Source organism: Solanum stenotomum, chromosome 7, assembly GCF_019186545.1.
Source record: "Solanum stenotomum isolate F172 chromosome 7, ASM1918654v1, whole genome shotgun sequence".
In the NCBI taxonomy this organism is placed as follows: domain Eukaryota; kingdom Viridiplantae; phylum Streptophyta; class Magnoliopsida; order Solanales; family Solanaceae; genus Solanum; species Solanum stenotomum.
In genome coordinates, this window is record NC_064288.1 from 56,467,703 (window position 1) to 56,494,956 (window position 27,254).

General features: G+C 34.4%; 4 protein-coding genes across 7 annotated transcripts in view; 2 read left to right on the top strand and 2 right to left on the bottom strand.

Moving 5' to 3' along the window:
* Window positions 1-3,422, top strand: part of LOC125871804 (60S ribosomal protein L18a-like) — a 5,370-nt gene extending 1,948 nt beyond the window's left edge. Inside the window, exon 4 of the mRNA XM_049552480.1 lies at window positions 2,884-3,422. Coding sequence (XP_049408437.1) covers window positions 2,884-3,225 — 342 coding nt within the window. The 3' untranslated portion in view covers window positions 3,226-3,422. The remainder of the gene's footprint in view (window positions 1-2,883) is intronic.
* Window positions 3,423-3,972: 550 nt separating this feature from the next.
* LOC125870783 (E3 ubiquitin-protein ligase HAKAI homolog) lies at window positions 3,973-13,622 on the top strand. 2 transcript variants are annotated; one of them, XM_049551297.1, is made up of 3 exons: window positions 3,973-4,383; window positions 11,842-11,900; window positions 12,571-13,622. In XM_049551297.1, exons 1-3 carry the CDS (start codon window positions 4,132-4,134, stop codon window positions 13,562-13,564), a joined length of 1,305 nt encoding a protein of 434 aa, XP_049407254.1. In that variant the 5' UTR covers window positions 3,973-4,131; the 3' UTR covers window positions 13,565-13,622. The 2 variants fall into 2 exon arrangements, with proteins under 2 accessions (XP_049407254.1, XP_049407255.1); XM_049551298.1 differs by lacking the exon at window positions 3,973-4,383 and adding an exon at window positions 7,139-7,434.
* Window positions 13,623-13,815: 193 nt separating this feature from the next.
* Window positions 13,816-17,340, bottom strand: LOC125870784 (reticulon-like protein B12). The gene is made up of 4 exons (XM_049551299.1): window positions 16,851-17,340; window positions 16,426-16,606; window positions 14,550-14,761; window positions 13,816-14,462 (listed from the first exon to the last, which is right to left on the bottom strand). Exons 1-4 carry the CDS (start codon window positions 16,915-16,917, stop codon window positions 14,293-14,295), a joined length of 630 nt encoding a protein of 209 aa, XP_049407256.1. The 5' UTR covers window positions 16,918-17,340; the 3' UTR covers window positions 13,816-14,292.
* A 3,292-nt stretch (window positions 17,341-20,632) lies between these two features.
* Window positions 20,633-25,769, bottom strand: LOC125871734 (OVARIAN TUMOR DOMAIN-containing deubiquitinating enzyme 3). 3 transcript variants are annotated; one of them, XR_007447035.1, is made up of 9 exons: window positions 25,673-25,731; window positions 25,393-25,561; window positions 24,439-24,526; window positions 23,306-23,369; window positions 22,922-23,027; window positions 22,750-22,804; window positions 22,320-22,373; window positions 21,344-21,508; window positions 21,001-21,234 (listed from the first exon to the last, which is right to left on the bottom strand). XR_007447035.1 is itself a non-coding variant. In XM_049552391.1 (8 exons), the coding sequence occupies exons 1-8, from the start codon at window positions 25,692-25,694 to the stop codon at window positions 21,097-21,099; spliced, it is 696 nt and encodes a 231-aa protein (XP_049408348.1). In that variant the 5' UTR covers window positions 25,695-25,769; the 3' UTR covers window positions 20,633-21,096. The 3 variants fall into 3 exon arrangements, 2 of the variants coding, with proteins under 2 accessions (XP_049408348.1, XP_049408349.1); XM_049552391.1 differs by lacking the exon at window positions 21,344-21,508 and having other exon boundaries at window positions 20,633-21,234; window positions 25,673-25,769; XM_049552392.1 differs by lacking the exon at window positions 21,001-21,234 and having other exon boundaries at window positions 21,405-21,492.
* Between the last annotated feature and the right edge of the window lie 1,485 nt (window positions 25,770-27,254).

The following is a 27,254-nucleotide window of genomic DNA, read 5'->3' on the forward strand; positions in this document are numbered from 1 at the left end:
ATCTGTGTGTCATTTCTAAAGTGGACAACTAAAAAGGGACGGAGNATCTGGTCAAAGTTGAAGTTAACCCGTGGCCATCAACACCCAAATGTGTTGAAAGATATATTTTGGGAAAACCCTTGAAGTGGGTAAAACAAAATCTAATATTAATTTCTAATTTTGATGTCATTTACTGATTCAATTTGATATTTTAAAATTCCGTTGGATCAACACTTTTACATCTCAGTCAAATGATTTAATGGATGAAATTGAGTGTGATAATTACAAAGTGGTAGAGAATCATTCACCTTATGAAGCCTCTTAGAAATTTAATGCTTTAGATGAAGATCTTTGCCTAAAATTGCCCAAAAGAACTAAAAATTAGTTGCTACCTGAAATGGCCTTTTATATGTATCTCAGCAGAGTTAGCTACAAATTAAGTTAGGGAACCAATAGTTCTAGCTAAAATATGCAACTTCCAACCTCACTTTTTTTTAAATCTGAGACACCATAGTGACCTCAAAATTTGGCGATTCATGTTCTTATGTCTGAAATTAAGAGAGCATCTAGATGAGTTGACTTTTATGTAGGACTTTGTCTGGATTTGACTTTATAGAAAATGAGTTGTTTAGGGTGAGTAACCATTCTAAATACAGTTTTGCATAGATTGAAATATCCAGATGCTCGAGGTGTAGATGTGCAACTCATCATTGGTCAAACCGGTACTTATGAGGAGTTCAACTGGTCTAACTTAGAGAGGTGACCCTAACAGTGTGTTAGCCAGTATAGACTCCCTGTGGACCACTTTACTTGTCACATTTTTTGTTTGCATGTCCCTTATGAATTATGTGTTTTGATTATTATATCCTTATGTATTATCATTAATCATTTAAAATGTTAGTCTCTCTTCAATATTTTCTCTCTAATCTCTAATCAATAAACAAAAAGAGAGATTATCTAAGCAAATATAATATTGGAGTACGTGTATCTCTACACGTAGGTTGCCTATACTAATTAATCAATGTTTATTACTTTCAAAATAATTATTACTAAGGTTAATATGGGAAGGTTGTACTCAATTATATCTTGATCTTCTTAAATGATAATTATTTTTGGACCATCTATTTTTAGTAAGGTCGACAAGTAAAGTGGTCCGGAAGGGGTAATATCTAATCGGGATCGCTATTAGTAATAGAAGTTACTAATGGGGATCGTAGTCCGAACTTCTGTCTTTCTCGCATTGATAAGACAAACGTTTCAAATGAGCATCCCATGCAACAACTATAGTTTGTGATCATATTCCTCTTTCATTCATTAACAGAGCGTATGAGTTTGCATTTAGGTTTGATCATGTTTCTTTTTGGGCGGTGGGGGTGGTGAACATGGATCACGATCATGATCCAAGTCTGTGTGAGGGGTGTAATAACTAATAAGTTAGGAGGGAAGTTTAAGTTCTAGCTTAACGGTAGATTCCCCATATAGTACAAAAAGGAGAAATAGGAAGAGATTTTTGGTGATTATTTCCCATCTGTCTAAACTTTGGTGATCAGAATTACTCAAGTGCATAGAAATACTAGAGTGCTGGTTATTGGAATAGTACTGCTTCAAATGGAGAGTGGGGAATTCATATAGTTGACCCAAACTGAGGCTTCATTGTTTTATCATGAAAATATGCCTTTTGGTACAAGATCTATACACCATATCCCTAGTTCTTTATTTTATTTTTTTCTTCCTCAGGACCACATTACTTGTTGTCCTCACTAAAAATAGATGGTCCAAAATCGTTCCTTTTCTTTTAGGAAATCAAGATATAATTGTGTAAATTCTTTCCATTTTATTCTTAATAATAATTATTCTTGGAAATAATAAAACATTGACTAATAACGTTAAACCTAAGTGAAGAGCACAAATGCATACTCCAATATTGTGATTGTTTAGATTAATTTTCTTTTTATTTATTGGAGAACGATTAAAATAGAATATGTATCGAAGAAAGATTAACTTTTAATGATTAATTAAAGGTTATAAATAAGGGTCTGATAATATTCATACCCTTAATTAAAGATTAACACATAGTGTCTTAAGGGTTGTGTAAACAAAAAATATGACAAATAAAGTGGTTCAAAGGGAGTCTATTGGTGGACAATCTTGATTTACTATGTTCAAGAGTTTGGTTTCCTTGCTAGTTTAAAGTCCACAGGTAGTTATGAGACCGTGCGTGCAAGCAAAGACAACGAGGAGCGCTAGTCGGAACTGGACAAAGGGTGGGTGTCCAACAAACATTCCTTAGCTAAGAAGGATTCATTAACCGCAGCTTCTCAGTTATCCTTATACTTGTGCTTATTCTTGTAAATAAATAGATTCCTTTCTCCAATCCGCTTGCACCATTTGGTATGACCTTATATGGTTTGGATTGGATACATGATTTCCCTAACATTTACAGATTTCTAGTCATTTTCATGAAATATCTTTTCCTGTTTCTATGAACTGTGGGGTTTAAGTTTCTGGTCTCCTTTAACTGTAAATGTTGTATTGAACCTCCTCATTAAGATTGTGTATTGTTCAACCTTTTAGATCTTTGAGAAGTACCCAACAAAANGTCCAACAAACATTCCTTAGCTAAGAAGGATTCATTCACTGCAGCTTCTCAGTTATCCTGATACTTGTGCTTATTCTCATAAATAAATAGATTCCTTTACTCCAATCCTCTTGCACCATTTGGTATGACCTTATATGGTTTGGATTGGATACATGATTTCCTTAACATTTACAGATTTCTAGTCATTTTCATGAAATATCTTTTCCTGTTTCTATGAACTGTGGGGTTTAAGTTTCTGGTCTCCTTTAACTGTAAATGTTGTATTGAACCTCCTCATTAAGATTGTGTATTGTTCAACCTTTTAGATCTTTGAGAAGTACCCAACAAAAATCAAGAACTATGGTATTTGGCTCCGTTACCAAAGTAGAACGGGATACCATAACATGTACAAGGAGTACCGTGACACCACATTGAATGGTGCTGTGGAGCAGATGTACACTGAGATGGCTTCTCGTCACAGAGTTCGCCATCACTGCATCCAGATCATAAAGACGGCCACCATTCCAGCTAAGCTCTGCAAGAGGGAGAGCACTAAGCAGTTCCACGACTCCAAGATCAAGTTCCCCTTGGTGTTCAAGAAAATCAGGCCACCGAGTAGGAAACTCAAGACCACATACAAGGCAACTAAGCCCAACTTGTTTATGTAAAACATGTTTTAGTCGTGTGTTGAGAAGCAATTTCTAAATTCTGCAGTTTTGGTGTCAAATTAGTATTCATTGTGTAAGAGAGAAGGTAAACCTTTTTGTTCGGATCAAATGATGGTGGTTACTAGAATATTTTCAATCTTGGTACTTTGCTTTTGCTGTTGCAGTTCTGGGTAATATATTTTTGTTGCCCTTTTTTATGTTTAGGTCTCGGGCAAAATTAAGATATTGTTGATACAATTAAGTTGAACGTGTAGATATAGACGAATAAATACAACATAATTATTGTGTCAACTGATACAACATGAGTTTCAGGAAGTTGTATACACGAAGGTTGTATCAGTGATACAACGCAAGTTATATCAGTGATACAGCATGAATTTCAGAAAATTGTATTAATGATATAACATATTTTAAAACCGATGCTACATTTGATAATTAGTCAAACAATCATTGTGTTTGGTAATTAGGCACTAAAGTACCAATATTTATGAAAATTTCTCTATTTTGTAGTGTATATATATAGGCCTAATTCTTTTTAACATGAGTTTTAGAATCAAAGCGTATCAAAATTATAAGATAGTGAAACATCAAGGCCTATGTCTGTAAATAACTTCAAGTTTCAGCACAGAAGAATAACGGGACGAACACCTCTCTTCTTCAATAATCTCCAAAAAATATTTCAGTCATTTAACACACAACTAATACGTAATGTAAATAAAATAAGAATTACGATTATATCCATCTCTAACTTGTTTTATTAATAAAATATTTAAGGACATAAAATCGATTATATTTTATAGCCATATAAATAGAGTGTTGTTTCAATTATTTGCGGCATAACTATTTTGGGTGCTTAACCCTATAACCGCCTGAAGTAGGTGGAGAAGCAGAGTTAATCGGAAAAAGATGCTTCAGATCCGTCTTAGCAAGCCTGCAAATGAGAGTGGTGGAGTTGCTAACTGGTTGCCTCCTGAAACTGTTACAGTTGCTTGTCCTGATCATCTTGTCATAGCTGAGCTTCCTGTAGCCAAGAGCCTTGGTACAGTAAATCCTGCATCTCTGCCTAAAACTGTTGGCCGGAGGTCCCGGCGACAGCTTGCTGAACGAGTACATTTTTGTGTCTGCTGTGACTTTCCAATTGCTGTTTATGGACGTCTGGTTAGTGTAGCATAGTATCTCCGACTCTTAAACTTCTGCCCTAATTTTTGTGTCAGCTGTGATTTTCTAATTGTGGACGTTTGGTCAGTAGTTAATACCATCTGATTTTTGTGTGCGTTGTTTTTTTCTAATTGTTATTTGTGGATGTCTGGTGTTTATAGAATGTTCAAGCGTTAACTTTTGCCCTAGGAAGAGGTGTTTGTTAGTCTCTAGACATTGATGGTACATGTAGGCTGTAGCATCTGTTCGCTATCTGAGTGTTCCTCCTGCTAACGTTATCCTGTGGCAGGCTTCATAGATTGCTGCCCAAGGAAAAAAATTGAGTTTGAGGTAATTTTATAATTAGCCCATATGAACCTTGATAAAACAAAATTAAAAAAAATATCTTGTATGAGTTTCCAAAGCCATTGCTCAACACTCCTAATCTGAGTTAGTGAAAATTTGTAGCCTGCCTTCACTGGGAATAACCCTTTTTGTGTTGGCCCAACTTATACTATCATTTGTGTGGTTAGAGAAAGTGAGTATTTGTAACAAAATCAACAGTTCCATTGGTTCCTTCTAAACTGTAGATCCCATACGAGATTATGTCTGTTATGTGTAGGGGAGGAATCAACATTTGAGGCAATTTGAAATAAATTTGATCCAGGGAGCCATGGGTCTTCCCAAATTTTGATATGATTTTCCTGAAACCCATCTTGTATGTGATATTCTCAGAGAAATCATCCCATGAATTCCCTATGTGAGAAGAATCCCACGTCTCCTGTTCACAATCACCGAGTATTTGACTGTGGTGATGCAAAATCTAATCAATATAACCCATCTTTCTTCAAAGCCCATTGTATTTTGCACACTCAACAAATAGGATCAATTAACTTTATCAAAATCCCTTTCACACGTCAAGTTTGCATTGAAGTCCAAGAGTTTTTGTCCTTTGTTTCTAGTCAAGCACTTCATTTTCAATCAGTGTTGCATCAATGATCTTTCTGACTTGAATGAAAGCACTTTGATGTCCTGAGATTAGTTTGTCAATCACCTTTTTCAGTATCTTTGCTAGGTGTTTTACATCTATCTTATATACACTACCAAGTTGCAATCAGTGTTGCATCGGAGTGTTTGTTGTTATAGAGGCAACAAGCTTTGGATTTTTTTTTTAACTTGTATCAGTGTATCCAACTAAATTGAGAAAGTGTATCCAACAAAATTGAGTGCCTTGTTAACACCTCCAAACAAATGTTGTATGTGAGACAGCGGACCTGCCGTAAAATCAATAGATTCAACGAAATTAAGATATAGTTGATATGGATAGAAGTTGGGGTTGGAGGCTACCATAATCAGTGGAAGAGTATTTGGAGAGGACTGATCCCCACCAAAGTGAAATGCTTCACTTGGTTAGTCATCAAAAGAGCCTGCTTAACTCAAGAAGTCCTACAAAAGAAAGGAATGCAACTAGTCCCTAGATGTTTCCTATGCAATTTGACAGGGGAAACAAACAAACACTTATTCCTACACTGCAAATTCACTACACAGATCTGGGAGCTTTTGCTCAACATCACAGGCTTCAGCTGGACTATGCGAGAACACACTTCTGACCTTTTTAGTTACTGGATCAAGGGTGGGGGGGGGGTGGGTAGCAAGACTCAAAAGAAGTGGTGGAAGCTAATACCATCATGCATATGGTGGCCAGTGTGGAAGGAGAGAATTGGGAGATGTTTTGAAGATAGATCTAATTCCATTCGCAAAGTAAAATGGAATTGTTAAGTATCTTTACTTTTTTGGTGTAAATAGCTCTGTATAGAAGATGTAGAATACAACAAAATTGTCGTGTCATTGATACAACACGAGAAAAGTTGTATCAGTGCTACAACGCAAAAATGTATCAGTGATACAACATGAATTTCAGAAAGATGTATCAGTGATACAACAAGCTTCAAAAGTGATGCTACGTTTGATTATTAGTGAAACGACCATTATGTTTGGTGATTAGGCACTAAAGTACCAATATTTATGAAAATTCCTCTATGTTGTAGTGTACATATATATAGGCCTAAACCTTTTTAACATGAATCCTAAAATCTAGCATATCAAAATCAAGACAGTGAAACATGAAGGCACGTGTCCGTAAATAACTGCAAAGGGGTTTTTGATTTTCCTTCACTGCAATTTTCAAGTTTCAGTACAGAAGAACAAAGGGACGGACACCTTTCTTCTCCTGTAATCCCCTAAAAATATGTCAACCATTTAACACACAGCTTATGCGTAGTGTAAATAAAAAAGAATTAAAACTACATCCACCTCTAACTTGTTTCATTAATAAATATGTAAGGACATAAAAGTCGATTGATATTTTAGGTATAGTTTCATCGTTCAACATTTAACGTGGAACGTTCATGCTTTTATAATATAGATTGATAGATAGATAGATATAGATTTGCTTTCTATTTTCATTTGGTTGTTTTTGGGTCAGCCAACTTTGTCCGATTGGACAAATTATTTTTCATTTCGTCAATTAATAAATCAGCCTGAGCGGGCCAAAAGCTAATTTTTTTTTTAAAGAAAAGACAACAATGACAAAAACATGAAAACAGTAAGTGTATTATTCAATTGCCAAATGTGACAAAAAAATGCCTAGTTAAAGAATCTGAGTTGAGATTAGAAAGTAAAATCGCGAGAAACATGAAAAAAAGATTATATTAATTTTATTACTAATAATTTATATAAATAGATGGTAGTTTATATCATTTGGGGCTTAACCCTAGAGCCGCCTGAAGTAGGGTGGAGAAACAGAGTTAATCGGAAAAGATGCTTCGGATCCTGCTTAACAAGCGAGCAAATGAGAGTGGTGGAGTTGTTAAGGGGATACCTCCTGAAACTGCTAGAGTTGCTTGTCCTGATCATCTTGTTTTAGCTGATCTTCCTGTAGCCAAGAGCCTTGGTTCAGTAAATCCTGCATCTCTTGTCAAAACTGTTGGCCGGAGGTCCCTGCGCCTGCCTGGTAAACGGGTACATATTTGTATCCGCTGTGACTTTCCGATTGCTGTTTATGGACGTCTGGTCAGTATACAATACAATCTTCAACCCTTTAACTTTTGCCCTATTATTTTTGTCTGTTGGACTTCCTAATTGCTATTTATGGACGTCTGGTGATTATTGAATGTTCAATGTTTAACTTTTTCCCTAAGATGACAATTTTGAAGAGTCCTTCTCCGTTGTTATTAGAGGCAACATATTTTTTAATCAATCATGTTCATTTTCCTACTATTATTGCTCAATAATGATTGTTTCCACCAACTAATGAGAGGTCAGAACTAGGCTACCTTCTGGCTGCTGCTACGTAGTTTTTTTTTAAAAAAATTTAATAGATGAAGTAACAAGAATTCATTAATGATGTCTGGTAGATGCAGAAATCAAATGTACTAGGAAATTAACACAGCGATTTAGACTAGAAGGATAGGGAGCTGACAAAATCCAAGAGGTACTCCTAGCTTTTATGGAATATGTTTAAAATACAACTAGCTTTTACAGAGTGCATGGGAATTGATACACCGTTGATTCCTTTTTGACCATATGCACCACAATATACTGGTTGGTATCAACCACCAGATCTTTCCGATGTTTTTGTTCATCAACTTGCCAAAATCTCCGGCTCTCATAGGCCTAAATTGTATGTCGTAACTCAAGAAAATCCAAAATTAGAGGAAAATATTCCAAATGTCAGCCGCTACTTGGCAGTGTAGGAAGAGGTGTTTGTTGGTCTCCAGACATTGATGGTATATGTAACATCTATTCACTATCTGTATGTTCATCCGGCTAATGCTCTCCTGTGTCAGGCTTCTTCATAGATTGCTTCCCAAGGAAAAACATTTGAGTTCGGGGGTAGTTTTAAAAGTATCGCATATGAAAAAGCCACTGCTCAACATTCCCAATCTGAGTTAGTGAAGATTTGTATCCTACCTTCACTGTGAATACCCTGTTTTGTGTTGCCCCAACTTATACTATCATTTGTGTGGTTAGGGAAAGTGAAGGACTGCAGTATTTGTAACAAAATCAACAGTTCCTTTAGTTCCTTCTAATCTGTAGATCCCATACGGCATTAAGTCTGTCCTGTGCAATGGAGGATTCAACATTTGAGGCAATTTGAAATAAATTTGGAAATCCAGCATCAGAGGTGATCTAGGGAGCCATGGGTCTTTCCAAATTTTGATATGATTTTCCTGAAACCCATCTTTTATGTGATATTCTAAGAGAAATCATCCCATATTTTCCTGATGTACTTCCATAATCCAATACCATGAGAAGCCATAGATAATTTAATACACCAGTTATCTAGTGAGCCATGATTTGCTCTGACTACTTGCTTCTGAAGAGCATAATCACTTTGTCCATATCTGCATAGCCACTTCATTAACATGCATTTGTTGTAAGTTGTTGGATCTTTGATCCCCAAGTGTCCTACCTGTTTTGGCATCTTGGCAGTTACCCATTTTATTAACTGAAATTTGTGCCCCATACTGTTTTTTTGCAAAAGAATGATCTCCTGATTATGTCAAATTATCACACCACCATTCTTGGTATTGGAATGAGTGACATCAGATGAGTAGGAATACTATCTAATACACGGTTGATCACAGTGAGTTTTCCTCTCATTGATAAGTATTGCAGTTGCCAAGTTGCCATTTTTTCCTTGAACTTCTCAATGACTCTACTTTATGTCTCTAAAGATTTGAATTTGGTCCCTAATGGGGCATCCCCTGGTAAGTTGTTGGTAAATGACCAGCGTTGCAACAGAGAATTCCTGCCAGTTCCTTCAATTTTGGAACATCATTGACATAATGTGCTTTTGAGCATATTAGTCTGTAATCCAGAGAGAGCTTCATATATAGACAGTGTTAAGGTTGAGATATAAAATATGTGATCTCTCAGCACCACAAAAGATGAGAGCATCATCAACATAAAGTAGGTATGACACCTCCACAGTTCCACCAGAGTTAAATCCAACTTCAAATCCTTTGATCTGCTGAAGTTCTCTGGATTATTCAGTACTATGCTGAGCCCCTCCTTAGCCAAAATGAAAAGAAAAGTTTAGAGCCTGCCTTGTGCTCTTTTTTGGTGAGAAGAATCACCGAGTATTTGACTGCGGTGCAAAATCTAATCCATATAACCCATCGTTCTCCAAAGCCCATTTTATTTTGCATACTCAACAAATAGGATCAATTAACTTTATCAGAAGCCCTTTAGCACGTCAAGTTTGCATAGAAGTCCAAGAGTTTTTGTCTTTGTTTCTAGTCAAGCAATTCATTTGCAATCAGTGTTGCATCAATGATCTGTCTGACTTGAAAGAAAGCAATTTGGTGTCCTGAGACTAGTCTTCTTTTTTTTTTTGACAAAGGTAGCAGTATGTCCTGAGACTAGTTTGTCAATCACCTTTTCATTATCTCTGCTAGGTGTTTTGCAACTATCTTATATACACTACTAAGTTGCACTTTCAAGTTCCTGGGGCTTTGTCAGGGGTCCATGGGGTAATGTTTTTCTAAACCTCTTCCTCAAATGCACTTTCAAGGTCTATGTTATCCTTATTTTTGTTGGTGGCCAAATTATCAAACCATGTTAGTGGCCTCTTATTCTCTCTTTCAGTGTGCTATTTCTGATAAAAGTCAAGGATTTTCCCTTTTGTCCTATCTTTACCCTCTGTAATTACGCCCTCTATCTTCAGTTTGTCAATGCAATTGCTCCTTCTATGAGAATTTGCAATTCTTTGAAAGTACTTGGTGTTCCAATCCATGTCCTTAGGCCATACATATCTCGACTTCTGTCTTCAGGAGTCTTCTTCAATTTTGGCCAGCTACTGAAGTCCAGTTTTGATGTCACCATCTTATTTATCAGTCTTGGGATTGGGCTCTGTGTTGGCAATTTGTTCTAGGTTGAAAGTTCATCTAAGGCCATGCTTTCTGTGCTACCCTGTTTTAGCTTGTTCATATTTTTTTTAAGAGTCTTAAACTTCTAGATTAAGATAAAGCCTGCACTATCAGTCCTATGAATAAATGAAGGGTGGATTGCCAGTGATATTGTAGTCTGCCACCACCCTTTAACCATGTCTAGAAAACCTTCAATTTGTAGCACTTGTTTTCAAACTTGGAAGTAAGAAGGATTAAACCCCACTTGTGGGATTACACCCCACTTGTGGGATTACACCGGATATGTCGTAGTAAGTAAGAAGGATTAGGATCTGGAGGACTGCAGCACCAACAAAAGTTAAGTGCTTTACTTGATTTGTCATTAGAAAGGCATGCTTGACACATGAAGTCTTGAGGAGGAAAAGAAAGATCATACTTCCTTGGTGCTCTTTATGTGGGAAGATAGGGGAAACTAATAGTCACCTATTCTTACATTGTACTTTCACAACACAAATATGGTCCATGTTTCTCAACTTTTCAGAAGTGAAATGGACTATGCCAGAACATACAGTTGTTTTTTGCTTAGTTGTTGGATCAGGAGAGGAGGTAGCAAGAGACAGAAGACCTGGTGGAATTTAATTCCACATTGCATTTGGTGGACAGTGTGGAAGGTGAGGAATAGTAGGAATTTTGAAGATATATTCAATTCCATTCACAAGGTTAAATGGAATTGCATTGTATATGTATATTTTTGGTGTAAAGAGATAGGATTAGAGGATTCAGATCAACTTTTAGAATTCGTAGGATCCTTGTAAGTATTATGCTTTTTGTTCTTCTCTGATTTTCTAAAGGTCCCCAGCATATAAAGCTGAAGAATACAATGTTCCAATTCTCAAAAAAAAAAAGAGTAAGAAGGATTAGGATCAAACTCACTACTTTCAAGAATATTTGGTCTATGACTGGAGATGACTCTAGGAAGAACCAGTTGATTAACAACTTCGAGTTGTTCATTCCATGCTGGTGAGATCAGAAATTTGTCTATGCAAGAAACTTGGGTTAAAAATCTTCTCCCTTGGACCAAATGTAGATAGCCCCCCCGATGCCCAGATCCTGCATTATATTTCAGAAGCCTTGCATAGCCGTGGGTCTCCTTATACAAAAGTGTCTTTCACTTTTGAAATCTAAACATTAAAGTCCCTTCCCATTACCCATTTTTCTTTCCAGATAACAACTATTTCCTATGTTTTATGTATGTCACATACTCCAGAGCTTTTGTTTGTTTTAAAGATAATGCATTTATTGAATAACTTGTCCAGTTTCATACACTAACTGGTTAATGCTTTTCCTATTATCTTGTGTGTAATGTGGCAAGTCTGGCAGAACTTTTCTTGTTACTACAAAATGGCTGTATGTCATACACTAACTGGGTTATGCTTTTAAAAGCTGGTGTATGACTCATGTTGGATGACATTATCAATTTTATGAACTGTTGGAACACACTATCACTTTTATACTTCTCTCAACTACATTTCGAGTTAAAATGATCTTTACTATCTTCTTTTTGCAGAGTCCATGTGAACATATCTTCTGTTTAGATTGTGCCAGGAGCGACTCTCTCTGCTACCTGTAAGCATATATCCTGTTTCTCCACTTTTAAGCGTGATAATATCATTGCTTTAGGGTATAAAACTATCAACTCTGTATCAAATATTATTTTGGACATTCTCACATTTAAAGATGGCAAGTCAAAAGGATTGCAAACAATATAGTGATTTATAGAGGATATGCTGCTGGTAGCAGCATTGGGGTACTATAAGGTGTATGTTTTAGGTCTTGGCTGTTCTACTTAAACCTGAATTTCACATTGATATTTTGTCAGGTCATGTTTCAGTATCATATCTCTGTTGTTAGACCTGAATTTTCCTTTTTTTGTCAAGTAGACATCTTAGTTTTTTAGTCTAATCCTATATCAGCTTGGGCTAGTTTTTGAAATACCATTTTATTGGAAATTATCTTTCAAGTTAGAGAGATATTGCTCCTATGAAGAGCTTCATCAACCCTTGTTATGACAGATGGTTGATTTTAACTCTGACTAGAAATTTTGGAATCTCATCAAGAGCATTTAAGATTGTCATGATAAGCATCATCTAGAGAATTGTCACGCATCCTTATTCAACTGTATTGCTACGTAATTGTTTGTGAGTAAACTAGGTTGGTTAGTTTTGCTTTACCTGTTCCATACTTGTTTCACTGATCTAATGAGTACGGAATCTGAGTTACATTTTCTTTTATTCAGCTGTGATGAACGCATTCAGAAGATTCAAACTATTAAGATGTTGGAAGGGGTCTACATCTGTGCAGCTCCGCATTGTCTCAAGTCCTTTTTGAAGAAGACTGAATTTGAATCTCATATTCATGAGACTCACAGTGATCTCCTTCATGCAGAGAAAGATGGAAACATTTCAGAATCTGCTAGTGCAAGAAAACCTACAGCATCTGAATCTACAGTGCAAGCACCACCTAGGCCCATATTTTCCCCTGGTTCAGGTTCCCAGGCACATGATCGTGAAGACAAAGCTCATCATTCTCAAACTAGAGACCAACAGCTTCCTAGGCCTTTTATGCAACAAAAGCCACCTTTCACTGGTTCAATCCAAAATCAGCCACTAGAGCAACAGTCTGATAGTAATCCTCCTCCAGGTTTTGAAAGGCCTGGCATGCAGAACTGGTTACCTCAGCAAGGTTTTGATGCACAGGGTTCATTTCCAGTGCACATGCCCCAACCTCATGGCTTTGTGGTGCCTATGAGTTCGAATCCAGGTTTGTCTCATCAATTTGGTTATCCTCAGCTTGCTTCTGATGGAGCCCAACCATTTTATGGTGCTGCTTCATTTGAGATGCCTAGGCCAGACTCAACTCCTGAAAGGAGATCAGAACAAGGCTCTTTGCTAGGTTTTCCACCTGGTGCTGCAGGAAAGATGAATTTTCCAGAAAATTACCCTCGACCATGGAATATGGGGCAGTCGGCTGGGCAGTCAAACCTGCCACTTCCGGTGTCAGCCAACAGAGGATTGGAAGGTGGACAGAGTAGTAATTCCATGGACACCAGAGATAGCAAGGGTATACTGATGTCGCAACCTGTTTCCCTCCCACCACCCCCACCTTTACCTCATCACAGGTCACAACTCCAGAGAGGGGGCAGACACTATTCTGGTGATACAAGTCATGATGGACAGGGCTATGGTTGGCAACATGAGAAACGTGATAATTTCAGAAGCAACCAGGACTAGTTGTGTTCTTGTTATTTCGCCATCTTTTCTTTTGAAAGAACAGTGACCATTTTGTTGTTGCCTGCAGTGTATTTTTCTTTCTAAACTACCAACATTATTTTGTTAAAGCTGAAACGCTGGTTTCGCTGACATTTACCCAGCTTCTTGTTCAAACAGTAGCATGGATTTGCAGCTTCTAAATTGAGGCCAGAAATTACATATTTGAACTATTTTCTTGAAGCATCCAGGCATAGTATATATGCAAACAGCAATTAACAATAATTGCTGAATGATTTATTAGTGTAGTTCAATTATACATATCTATTAGGCAAATCATGTTGCAAGCTTACAACTTGGTCAACACCAACTTACAACAGTTGGCTCTGCAAGAAAATGGATGTACAGAACCAATTGATCTACAACGCTTCAATCCCAAACTAGTCTTCCGTATCCATTTAAGAGTAAAAAAGAAGCATGATCTTCTTTGCAAGAAGAACTTCTTTTGTCTTGGTTCCAATTCAAAACATGGATGTACACGATATATGTGCAAATTACAATCTCTCATATCTTGGTGCTCCTCGGAACACTTGCTCGCCATTCACTTCCGTCGAGAAAAAGAAAAATGGAAAGAAAACAAGATATATGGCAAAGGTTATTGAAACCACAAACCTCAAAACAACCTTACCCCAATCCCTTCTTTTAAAAAAAAGTTGAAAGAGAAAACTTTAACATAAAACAGAGAAAATGGTTTAGCTTAATTTCTTCTTTTCCAAACTTAATATTGGAACCTTGTTAACACACACTGCATCAAATTTATGGTACAACTGCCACAATTTCCTGTATGCCATTAACACATATGCATCAACTTGGTCTTCATACTTCTCATAGAGTGCAGGAACTGTAAGAACAATCACAAGGCCTGCAAAGATAAAGAACATTGAAAGTCAGTTTCTGTTGTCAAGAGAACGCTTTGTTTCCAGAATTAGGAATAATGGGAGTAACTTACTAGTGTAGCCCAATGTGAGGAAATCTGTCAAGCCCCCAACGACTGATACCAGGATCAGCCCCGCGGAGACCTTAACATACATATTTGTGTCCTTACCAAGGGCAATATCCTCAGAAACTGACAGTATCATGTTGATGTGATTGCGGATGAAATATGCTGCTTCATTTACCATTTCTTCAGAGAGATACAAATGCGGCAGAGGTGGAGCTGGTCTGTTACAATTATTTTGGATAAGGTTCAATCACAAAAAAACCAATGACTATAGTTCAAGAAGGTTCATTACTAGATAAGTTGATAATAATATCATGAACTACCATTCTGAATGGCACTAAAAGGTCTCAAGATAACATAGTTAAATAATGAAGAAATCTACAAAACATCATAGTTAGAAAGTAATCTCAATGAACTGGCAAGTAGATGACTTTCTTAAAAAGACATTTTTCAATCCCCATCCTTGTTTTTTGTCTTTTTTTTCTTTTTACCCTTGGTGTATAGGCTAGCTTGTGCTCACCTTGACCACTCTCACGGGTACCTGCTACCTCGTCCCAATACAGGTACCGGGTAACTCCATCCACAAGGCTTGGACAGATGTAAGGAAAGCACCTAGTGTTTTGTTTTTTATGTGATTTATTTGCTTGTTCTCCAAGCTTTCCATCAAAGATCAATAATAGAAGTCCTTGTCCAAGCAACATTACCAACATCTATAATAGCTTATAAAATATTGAACTATCAGCTGATTTTTTTCAAGAAAGCTGTTCTACTATACAGTAATAAGAAACTACAAATTCTTCGCACCCCATTGGCCTTGAAACTGTTGGAAAATAGAGTTCTCACAAATGTAGCATGTCTGGGAAGGGTTCTAGTGCTTAACACAGTATGATTTTAAAAAGGAGACTTGTAAATTACAATAGGTGCTATGTGTATGAGAAATGACTTGGGAGTGCAACATTTGCTCCTGCACTGCCTAGTGTCCTTGAGAGTTGCTGTATGCTTCCATGACTCCTTGGAGTAAAAGAGATGATAACAATGTCCCGGAGACAACTATTATACTGTTGGAAGAGACGAAAAATGCAGAAAAGCAAAGTAGGTCCAGAGTCCGGACACTCGTCATCTGAAAAAGAGAGAAATCCAGAAAGCTCTGATGGCAGGACCTCCCCCTCACCACCACCACCACACGGGCACACACACAATGCTGATTTAATGAGCAGATTAATAAATGTCAAGAAAAGTTGTCAGAGATAACCAACAGATAACAAGAAAGGAAACAGCAACAATGGTCAAAGGAGCATTACTAGAAGTGTTTATGCTACTTGACTGACATGCTTTGTTTCATTTAGCATTTGGAAATAGCTCGCATCTCAGCTTCCGATAGAACCTCCTCCCCTCTACCCATCCCCCAGGGGAGCACAAAAAAGATGAAAGTCTTCCTAAATTTTAGACAATGTAAAATCATTTTGATTTGCTACATGTCAATAACTTGCTTCCTTTCCTTATTCAAGTAATCAAGCATCTATAAAGCAGATGCGGATCCCCATATGAAGCAAACGAATATCTATTGAATTGCCTTTTCCAAATAATAACCTGTCAATATGGCAGGAACTAACCCCTCTCATAGGAATTGACATACTTTTAGAGCTACATGAGACTCTTAACCAAAATCGCGGAAGTTTGAGTACCCCATATTTTCGATTAAATTACTTATACCAATGCTACTACTGTACTACATACATTAAACCAAGTAAACAATGCTCATCAAAATTGTATATCACAACTGAGATATTTGAGATCATTCACTTTGTGCAATTCTCATCAAACCACAGACAGCTAAACACGAAAAACCATATCATAGAAGCATTTGCATAAGATTGTCATTTACCTGTTAAGAATTGCAGCTGATTTAGCCCATAGAAACAAAATGGCAAACAGCAGAAATAGAACACTTGAGACTAATGATAGAAGTGTATAACCAGAGATCTCAAACACCACCCAAGCAAACAATGTTACTACAAGAATTCCCACTGTCACATCTTTTCGCCTCCATAGAACAATATCAGCAACTGTTTCAAACAAACTACAACTGGATCAAACACAAAATATAACCAACAAACTCCTTCAATTAAAAGAACAAATTTTTATCACAAATACCAATTTCAACAAAAATTTCATCAATCCCATGTCAAGAACTCATTTGCATTTGTGATAAACATGTAAAATCAAATTCCAGATAAACCAAATTCTGAACCTAAATTCTTCATCAAACAAGAGCTGACATGATCAAGGACTTGCATTAGGTGGACTTACCAAAACCTCCTCCAAGGATCTGATGAAGACTTCTCTGCCTATTAAACAATTTATCAGATGAATCCATTTTTCAACAATTAATAAAAAAACTAGAAAACTCCAACTCCAAGAACTCAAATGAAACAGCTTCTTCACAAAGAATCAATCTTTGGTAACTTTAGTCAAAATTTGTATAAACTTCTTCACAAAGAATCAGTTTTTTCCTTCTTAATCAGATACCAAAATGGATAAATATTGAGATATGGTATTAGTGGCACCAAGAATCAATCTTTTCCAGCCTAAAAGCATGAAAACATACTCATGACATTATTTTCTGCACTATTTTTTCAACCCCAAAAGAAATAAAAGAAAAGTAGAAAGTGGGGGCTGGCTAGTTCAAGAAGTGTTTGCCTTTGGAGAAGTAAAAGGGATAAAAAAAATAGAAGAAAAATGGGAAGACAAAGACATTCCCCTCTGTATCTCACAGCTAAGCAATGTCATGTGGGCTGCTGATGCTGTTTTCTTCTGCCTTTGTAATAGTAGTTTTTTTCAACTAATATAAATTTTATAGTCTTCCTAGTACTCCTACTTTTTTTTTTCAACTAGAAATTTGGTGGTAAATGATTTGGGCATTGAATGGAATAATTTGTGTTCAAGAAAAGAAGTTCTAAAATAGAAGTAGATCTAACTTTCTTAATAAATATAAATGAATTTAATTTATATCACTAACATATAAGATGATAACTTTTAGGGAATCTTTAATTTAATTTATATTAACATATAAGATATACTCTCTGTGTCCCTAATTACTTGTCCACTTTTGAATTGACACACATATTAACAAAACAATTAATGACATAGTGAGTTTACCATTTTACCCCTATTAATTATGAAATGGATGAAAAATTCTACATTTTTCAAAGTAATTAGTCATTTAATTGAGGGTATAATAGGTTAATTTTTTTTTGTCATTTCTTGATTTGTCAAAATGGACAAGTAATTAATTAGGGACAACTATAAAAGAAAAAGTGGACAAGTAATTAGGGACAGATGAAGTAACTTTTAGGAATAATTAGATAAATAGTTGGTCGGGGTATGCATCCATCGATTTGATTTGATTTTATGTATTATCAATTTGATTTATCGATTTTCGATTTTAAAATATGTTAGCCAAATCGATTTGGTTTATCGGTTTTTGATTTATTGAAGAGTTCAATTTCTGTTTAACCAATAAGAAAATGTTCCTAAAACAAATATATGATTTCTCCAACAAATAATAATGCGACTTTACATAATGCTCATAAAATAGAAATAATAGTAACTAACATGAAAAAAACTATAAAAATGCAACACAAATAAAAGAATCATGAAGATAATGTGAATTAAAGTCTAAAGGGCAAAGGTAATACTCCGAATAAGGTACTAATATTAATATTTAATATTTTATGTAGGGGTAAAGTAGTAACTTACTATAGTCTTAATGGGTTATCCGTTTATCCAATAACCCAATATTTAAAAACGAAAACCGAACCGACTGAATCCCCAATCCTTTGCTTGTTGTGCAATGACAGTACCAATATCCACTAATCGCGTTTGATATATTTTTTTTATAAAATCATTAAATACTCATTAATAGCTAAACTAATAACAATAAATTAACATTTTTTTTATTTGATTTATTGGTTGATTTGGTTTTTGCTCACCCTAGCTAGTCAAATCTACTAGTAATTCTTTTTAGGGTACATAAAGTTTATGTGATTATACATTAATTGTTCTAATTTGTTTACAATAATATACTAAATTCATTTGTAATATATAATATAGAATATATTTTTTGGTTAATATGTTTTATTTGAGTATAAAGTCTATCAGAAACTACCTATAAAATGTTTTTGACTTATTGCTATGGTGACAAATAACTTTTTGTTTCAATTACTAATTTAATTGTTATCAAGGTTTATAAGAAACATTTCAGATAAGCTAAGAAATATATAATTTTTTATATATAAAAGTTAAAATCAATATATATTTATGTATGTTTTTGAATGATGATCTGCAATACTATTTAATCCTAATTTGACGAGTAGTTCTTCAATCCCAAGATGTTACAAGTGTAATTAGATGTGACTTAAAAGTTTATAAAGTTAATCGTATTCCAAATCTATAATTTATTATATTAAGAATCATTGTGATTACAAATGTACTTTTATCTTTAATATTTTCTTCTTGCAAATGTTCTGACATATTTCTAGAAGATGATTCATATGTGTCAAAAAAAATTTCATTGCCAGCATGCATCTTGTCTTTCTATATATGTCAAATTCAAATGAAAAAGATTTTAACACATATGAATCATCTTCTAGAAATATGGTGGAAGAAGCAAACGAGAAGTGTTGAAAGACCAATCGACCCTAACTTTCTCGGTTTTCCTACCTATAATTACAAAACATTCTTGTAAGAGACAAAACTTTTAGCTTCACATTAGATATCTCAATAATTCTTATTTATATTGCCAAATGTTATTTTAAGTTAAAGAAAATCTTAGCCATTTGTTTTAACACACTACATCGATATTTGTTGTCAAAAAACTTTATTGATAGATCTAAATATTTAACTTATTTAATTTAAAGTCCTAAAATATAAGAAAAGTTTGGTGTTAAAAATCTGAAAAAACTAAAATAAAACCTAGAAATGTGTACAAGAGATTTTACTAAATTCCTCAAGGCATGACCATACATGAAATAAATAACCTTTTTATTGATTGAAATGGTCGATACGTGAATACAAGGAAATAATCAAAATGTCTAAATAATAATTGCAATTTTTTGACACAAACAATAATTTCTGATGGTTATAAAAGATTTTTTCGGTAACTAAAAATTAATTATAACTTAACATATCAAAATAAAATAAAATAAATTTAAAGAGAATTTTTATACATTTTTGTGTCATTACATAATAAAAAGCAACAACATCCTCAATGCAATGTCACAAGTAAAGTTTGAATTGATGCCTTGATGGAATATACACAAATCTTATGAAAATTTTCTATTAACTAAAAAAACTTTAAATAATATTTAATGCATTAGTATTTTTCTCAACGTGTTAAAACTTAGGAAAGAAGATTTATTGTATTTTTAATGTTACAATACAAAGAAATAATGAAATCATCGTTAATTATAAGTTCAAATAATTAATAGAAGGAAATAACAAAGTTTTTCAAATTTATTGTAATTCTTTTAACAATATGGTAAAACATAATTATGATAAATAATATATATTAATGGGTGTGTCAAGTTCAATGACAAGTGAACGTGAACAAAGAGAGTATTAAAATGTCACTAAAAATTATGTTGAAGTCAACATATTAAATTTCTCTCACACTAATTGACATATTTATCTAGCATGTTGGGTTTGATTTTTCCTTCTTAGTATAATTTATTTTTTCAACGATTTCAATTTTCAAACTTTAACCCGATTATTCCGAATTATCTGTTCTTATTTGTCCATTAAAGAGATATTTGACAAAATTAATTTTTAAAATATATAAAATATATAGCTTTGAACATCAAAAAGTTAGAAGAGTGAACACTAAAATAAATATACATGAATTTTGTGGAGAAGTTTATGGATCTCAATTAAGTTTTGGTTTTATGCCAACAATTTTACAAAGTCCAGGCAATATGTATAATTGTATAGAAGAAAGGAAACAACATTAGATACATACAGAATAATCAAGTATCACGTGGAATTTAGCAAAATAAACCACGAAAACCCATAAATAAGAACACAAATGAGAAATATATTAAAAGAGACACAAATATTTAACGCGGTTCAATCAAATAATCCACAAGAGCATATGAACAATTCACTAATTAAAAGAGTACAAAATATCGAGAGAAATAACCACCTCAGAATAAAAAGAGGTTCACACAAGTGATAACGTAACACTTGTGTCTCACAATCCCCTGCCCCTAAATAAAACTCTCAAACCCTTTAGGACTACATTGTCGGAACATACTTGGCTTCTCAGAAAAAATCACACACTTGAATTGAAAAAAAAAATTTGCACAAAATTAACACTTGAGAACATAAATTCTATCTCCTACATGTGCAATCTAAATATCAGTTTTCTTTTAAAAATTTACTACTACTTTTGAAGCTAAGGAAATACATCAGATTAACAATATTGTGTACACCACACTTGCTACAAATTTTTTAAAAGATTACAGTGCTAAAGTTCTGTTGAAAAGTGTTGGAAAAGTTGCTATACAAGTAGGTCATAATGGTTCCTCCCACTATAAAGGAGCCTCACAACCTTCCTGGCCTTTCTGTTTTTTGAACCTTTACGGAACTCAGCTCCATATTCTGCAATTGGAATGAAACCAGAGCCCCTTCCTCCATGCTGCAGTTTCATCGCCAAAATTCATAAGAAAACATTCAATCAAACATTATTGACGAACAAACAAGAGAGAGGTTTAGAAGTACTTTTTAAGAGCTTAGATAGTACTTACTAGCTAAGAAAACAAAGGTTTGATAACTTTCAACCATTATGCAATTGTAGTCTTACATTATGTCTAGGCCTTGATCGATCAACTAGGTAGCATGTCTTCAAGGTGAAAATGACATTTTCAACCTCTTTTCCACATTATGTCAGGACTTAACTGCAAATGCAGTACCTATATATATGATTTTACAAGTCGGAAGCAAACACCATGGATAAAATGTAGCCAATCCCTACCAACAACAGCACAGGAGTGCAAACTAGAGATGAACCTAGATCCTGGACCACTAACTCATGACAGGATAAAGTGGCAATGTACACACCAAAATGAATTGAAGATATGAGATATCTTCAGTCACTTTTTTCTATTCAAACTAAAAGGAACTTTTACTTTGTGTTTCTTTCAAGCATTCGTCATCCATTAAATGTTATTCAGGATGTATCTTCCACTTTGTTTCTCTCTGCTTCATGCTGTTCAAGAGTTAATAATTTTTCTTTTAAAGGAGCAGAAGCTAAGGGGCTTATTAGCCTGGGAAGATCGAATGCCTTTATATTCAATCTTAATAAATGCATACCGACATATCTCACTCACTATTGCAAACAGAAGCTTCCAAAGTTGAATTGGTAAAATTTCATTGGCTTTTGCTGCCTTGTTAATTTCTTTCAGAGAATTAGTAGATTGATTGAAGGAGAAACTGCAATGAGTCTAGTGTGCAAAAGAAGATGATGGGGCGGATGGGTAACCGTTAGCTTGTTTTGAGAGTCCTAATGCAATAAGAATTCAGTAACTGAGCGGAATGAGATTTCGCAGAGCCTACTTTAGTTGATGGCAAGGAGAAGAGGTATAATTGGACAACAATACCCAAAATACTTTAGCCGATGTTGTTAATGTGTTCATTGATAGGCTAGATAAGCTTTGATTTCCGAGCAAGAAGTCCTTGTTATGACTAATTCAGAAGTAAATCTTTTGAAGCAAAGGGAAGTACCTCCTGTTCTGGTATGTATACCATAATTGGCTGGCAACACAACTTCGATAATACCTGATGAAGAAAGAAAGATGATCTATCAGCATAAGTGAGGAAATGTAGCTAAATGTAAGTGTCCCACTTGTGATGTGTGACACAGAGTATTATCGATGCACTTCCTATAGAAACACTACCAGAAACCATCTTTTTTCCCTCATTAACTAGAAAGAAATTAGTGTGGACATGCCAAGCAGTATACAATTGAAGAAATGAAAAGAATGAGTAGACCAAAACAACTAATAGTCCTGAAAGAATGATTGAGAATCTCATTAAACTTCCCTATGTAACAACTAAACATGGATTACTGATGGTTACATGGCAATAGAGGATAAAGATAAAAAACAATTGAATATTCAAGATTAGAAGAATTAATGTTCAAAAATTTGCTTACCAATAGCTCTGACTCTCCTCCCCAGAAATCAGACCGTCCGATACGTTGGCAATATCTAATAAAATGAATCAAAGTACTGAGAAAGTATTCATATCCGACTAGTAATATTATCATAAAGTACCTAAAATTGAGAGACGAAGTTTCAAGTTCTTCAATGCTTATAAAGCCTCACCGTCTCAAAGACTCCTCAACTGTAATGGCAACCAAGGCCTCTTCATATTTAAGACGTTCTTTCTCATCATCACAAATAGCCTCCTTTACAGCCATCCTTAATTCATCTTTACATAAGGGAAAGCAGAATTTTCATCAACTTCAGGGAAATAATCACACAAATGAGACAGAAGAGAACTGATAACTTGCCCCAGTGTATCAGGAGAATATTTTTTGAGATCACTTAATATTTGGAAGCCATAGTTTCCTAGTGAAAAAGAAATCATAAATGAAATGGAAGTTCATAAATTTGACTAGTTAGAGAGATACTATGAGGTTTAACCTTGTTGGTATAATTAATGAGTAGTACAGAAATGATCGATGAAAACCTTGTGGGCAATATTACCTGCATCATCTCTTTCATCTCGAGGGTGAAGTTTCACGCCTTTGTTGAAAGCCATCCCTTTTACCTGATTTAAAAATAACACCAATTCCTCAGAGAAACAAATTATTGCTTCAAAGTTCCAAGGCACTAAAACATTTTAGGTACACATAGCATTAAATACAAAATGGAAATAGATCACACATTTATCCAATTTTTTCTTCACGGTGCTTCTAGTTTCAGTTTTTTACCATATGTGAAAAGTATTTAGAGCACGTTCCATAATCTGATGATAAAGAGATAAATAGATTCTCAGAGTTCCCTCATGATTGATGGGATTCTTAATTTTCAAGTCATACTATAAAGTGATATTGAGTTCAGATATTTATGGTTTTCATATGGAAATCTTCTATTCTTTATGAGTTAAGCTGACAACACAAGTCCTTATCTCACTCACTTTCAGGAACAAAGACCCCATGGAAGGTTAAGATTGCATAGGTTTTTATTTTAAAAGTACGAACACGGATGACATACTGTACGAAAAAAGATTATACCTTTTGACTACTACAAAGTAAATAGCGAGAACCATTAATATATGTAACATATTACTTAAAAAAAAAGTGAGCCATATCTGTATGCTTTAGCATTTTTATTGGTCAACGGCACTCTGGTGGAAGCTGTTCAGGGTCATTGACAACTCCTTATTCCTGCATGCCAGCACCACTGAAGAAATCAAATCAGGTTTTCTGGGGGTTTTGCTAGAAGAATGAAGCCAAGAATTTGTGGCATTCTTCCTGATTAGCACTATTATGAATATTGTTCCAAAGACCAGGAAAAATATGGTTAGTTTGCTTCTTTATGGTCTACGAAAAATGGTCCTTTAAGGTGTGGCACATAAAAACCTTCTGCAGAGTAAGAAGGCACTGTCAGTAAAATGTGTTGTTAGTTTGCTTCAGTTAGTTTTATATTCTTACTCTTGTTAGTGTTTCATCTTTCCTCGAATTTGCATCCCTCTCCCTTTCAATCAATAAAGTAAAGTATTCTCTCTAAGACCATTGCAATTAGGCTAAAAAGACATCATAAACTTAAAGCAATAAAGTTATGCAGTCAACAGTACATGAAACTAGTTTTCGGACAGGGAGGAAAATGCTTCATACCATAGCACGAAACATGCAGCGCCCATCACCTGTTATTTTCTGTACTGAATAACGTTCTACTTTCTTTAAGGCTGGCGAAGCTCCACCTCTACAATAAAAAATTAGAGAAGTAACACAAACAATTGTGAGATCAAACTAAGAACTTAATTCTAACAAATTTAGAATTTAATTGGCACTGAATTTAGGTAATCTTCAAGCCCTTCAACTGTTTATTGTTAAAGGTTAAGATACATAGATCTTTCATATGCTCTGAGTACCCGTGCCTAACAAGTGGGACGTGAGTCCGGATACTTGATGGGGATTCTTCAAGATGCACTAAAAGTTAGCAAAAACTGCAGATACCCATACTGGATACTTATACAGACACCTATATAATAAAGTGTATTGGTATGACAGTCCATGTAACATAGGTTGAAGCCATTTATGTCACAAGGTATAGTCCACAACCAATTATATACAGCATGATTAAGCTTTTATCTTATTGATAATCCTAGTGTTCAAGCCAACTTGAATGAACCTCAACTAATTTCATGAGGTATATGCTACCCCCCGCAAGGCTTGTGGCACACAAAACCGAAGCTAAGATTTCAACTTTATGGGTTATGAATTATACAATGACGATTTCAAGTGATGATAATTGGATTGTAAATTCAATATTTGTATATATTTAATAAATTTATTAACACAAATATACTGTTTGAGCAAAATCCATCGAGTTTCACTAGCTCTGCTCCTGGAACACTTGCTACCTCCTGGCTAACAGATGATAAAGAAATAACCTAATGTTTTTGCTTCCATTGAAATTTAAACCTAAGACGATTCTCAACTCACTTCACTGACCACTTAGCCACACAAGTGCAGTTAAAGATTGAGCTTTCTAAACAATAACAAAACAAAAAAAATACCAACAGAATCCAAGCTAGCAAATAACAAAAAAAAAGAGGAGTAACTTACAGTGACGGTCCTATTCTGGCAAAAAATTGATGACCGGTGGCGCCAGCAGAAAGGGCAAATGGTTTTCCTCTTTGATAAGGTCTATAACTGGAAGCAGAAACTGAAGCAACTGGAGAAGTAACCAGCTCAAACTGGGCGAATCCATGTCTCAGCTCATCAAGCACCATTTCTATACCAAAAAAGTTCAAAAAAAAATCAGTATCAATCAATCAAATTACACCTCAATTTCAAATTAATGGTTTACTTTAGGCCCAATTTTGTAAGTGTAGTAGCTCAGTACCATTAGAGAGCATGGCCGCCATGAAAGCAGTTCAGTGCTTACTCCAAAAAGGGCCGTCTAACTTCAAGGCTAATCATTTATCCTCTCTCTGTAGTTAAATTTTAAAAAAAAAAGGAAAAGGAAAAGTAAAATAAGTGTTTGGTCAAATTTTATAAAATCAGTTTATTTGTTTATTCTAAAAAGGTACTTAAAAAATAACCTCAAATATGTAATCAAAACTTTGAAAAAATGTTTATTTATGTTATCCGTAAAAAAATGGCTAATCTATGTCACTTTTATTTGTGAAAATGTTCATCCATGTTATTATTTGTAAACTAAAAATATTTTTGATTTTGTAAAACCATTTTGTACTGGTGATCAATTATGATTCAACCACGTCATTAATTAAATTATTTTTTAAAATGGAAAAAGTTCAAATATGTCATCGAACTTTGAGAAAAGACTCATTTATGCTATCTAGTTACAATTTTAACTCATCTATGTCATTTTAGTTAATAAATAATGACATGAATAAGTCTTTTCTCAAACGAAAATGACATAAATGAACAAACTTTTAACATATGACATAATTAAATATTTTCTCAAAGTTTGATGGTATATTTGAGCCCCTCGAAAGAAAACATGTCTCCGTCATTCATTAAAAAGATGTGTTAATTGCTTTAATCATAAAATATTTGTCTAAATTATATTTTTTTTCCTCTCTTAATGTCTCCGTCAATTATCACTTCATTATTGGAGCAGGGTAAATTTGGAGAAAAGTAATTGATAATTTTATTTTTAAAATGTCAAATATTTCAGAAAAAATTTAATTTGTGTAATATCAAATATTAATGATCAGAAATGATAACTTCAATTAAAAGATTATGGGTGTGTTGAGACTCATAAGAGTATTGAATTTTTAATTTTTTTAATATTTGATTGGTTAATCCACTCAATCTTCGATCCTCATTTTTGGACTACCCCACCCTCCCGAGTCCAACCTACTCTCACATCTCACTTTCCACCTTTATAGTATTTTGTTAAATTATGTATAAATTTTCCTGCTTACTTTTCGATTACTAAAAATAAATAAACAATTTACTCATTTTCTAATTTTTTTTTTAATGGCTTCATGCCGGAGATATCTATAAGTTCATGCTTCTTTATTTCATAAAATTTTGTATGCCTTTCAAACAGTATATACAAATAAAGAAACAATAAAACCTACCCAACAGGGACCTAAACTTAACAAACATATTTGACTACTAGCAAATTAAAATTGTCATTAAAGGTATGTTAATTTGATCATTTTCAAATTCTTTTTATAATTTGTTGCTATTTATTACTTCCACTTTCATATTACATGTCATAAGTGTTTTGCAAAAGAGCATTAATTAAGTAGGGTGAAAAAGTTAGAAAATAGAAAAAATTTCATCGTCCCCATAACTAAAGAGTTTATTTATACAAATTGTAACAACAAAAAAATAAATATATGACAATTGTCACAATTATGATAAACCATCGATAATTAAAATTACTTGACAAAATGTTCGCATTAATGGTTAAAGTACTTCTTAATTAACTTGTTTAAAGATTGTTGCAT

What these genes read in the sequence shown, in the direction of transcription:
- LOC125870783 (XM_049551297.1), top strand. Translation starts at nt 4,132, where the DNA reads ATGCTTCAGATCCGTCTTAGCAAGCCTGCAAATGAGAGTGGTGGAGTT. An exon ending in TTGCTGTTTATGGACGTCTG is followed by an intron (nt 4,384 to 11,841) that starts GTTAGTGTAGCA and finishes TTCTTTTTGCAG; the next exon opens with AGTCCATGTGAACATATCTT. An exon ending in AGCGACTCTCTCTGCTACCT is followed by an intron (nt 11,901 to 12,570) that starts GTAAGCATATAT and finishes TCTTTTATTCAG; the next exon opens with CTGTGATGAACGCATTCAGA.
- LOC125870784 (XM_049551299.1), bottom strand. Translation starts at nt 16,917, where the DNA reads ATGGATTCATCTGATAAATTGTTTAATAGGCAGAGAAGTCTTCATCAG. An exon ending in TCAGCTGCAATTCTTAACAG is followed by an intron (nt 14,762 to 16,425) that starts GTAAATGACAAT and finishes TAATTGTAACAG; the next exon opens with ACCAGCTCCACCTCTGCCGC. An exon ending in CCTCACATTGGGCTACACTA is followed by an intron (nt 14,463 to 14,549) that starts GTAAGTTACTCC and finishes TTATCTTTGCAG; the next exon opens with GCCTTGTGATTGTTCTTACA.
- LOC125871734 (XM_049552391.1), bottom strand. Translation starts at nt 25,694, where the DNA reads ATGGCGGCCATGCTCTCTAATG. An exon ending in GCTGCATGTTTCGTGCTATG is followed by an intron (nt 23,370 to 24,438) that starts GTATGAAGCATT and finishes TTTTTAAATCAG; the next exon opens with GTAAAAGGGATGGCTTTCAA. An exon ending in GTTGAGGAGTCTTTGAGACG is followed by an intron (nt 22,805 to 22,921) that starts GTGAGGCTTTAT and finishes TCATTTTATTAG; the next exon opens with ATATTGCCAACGTATCGGAC.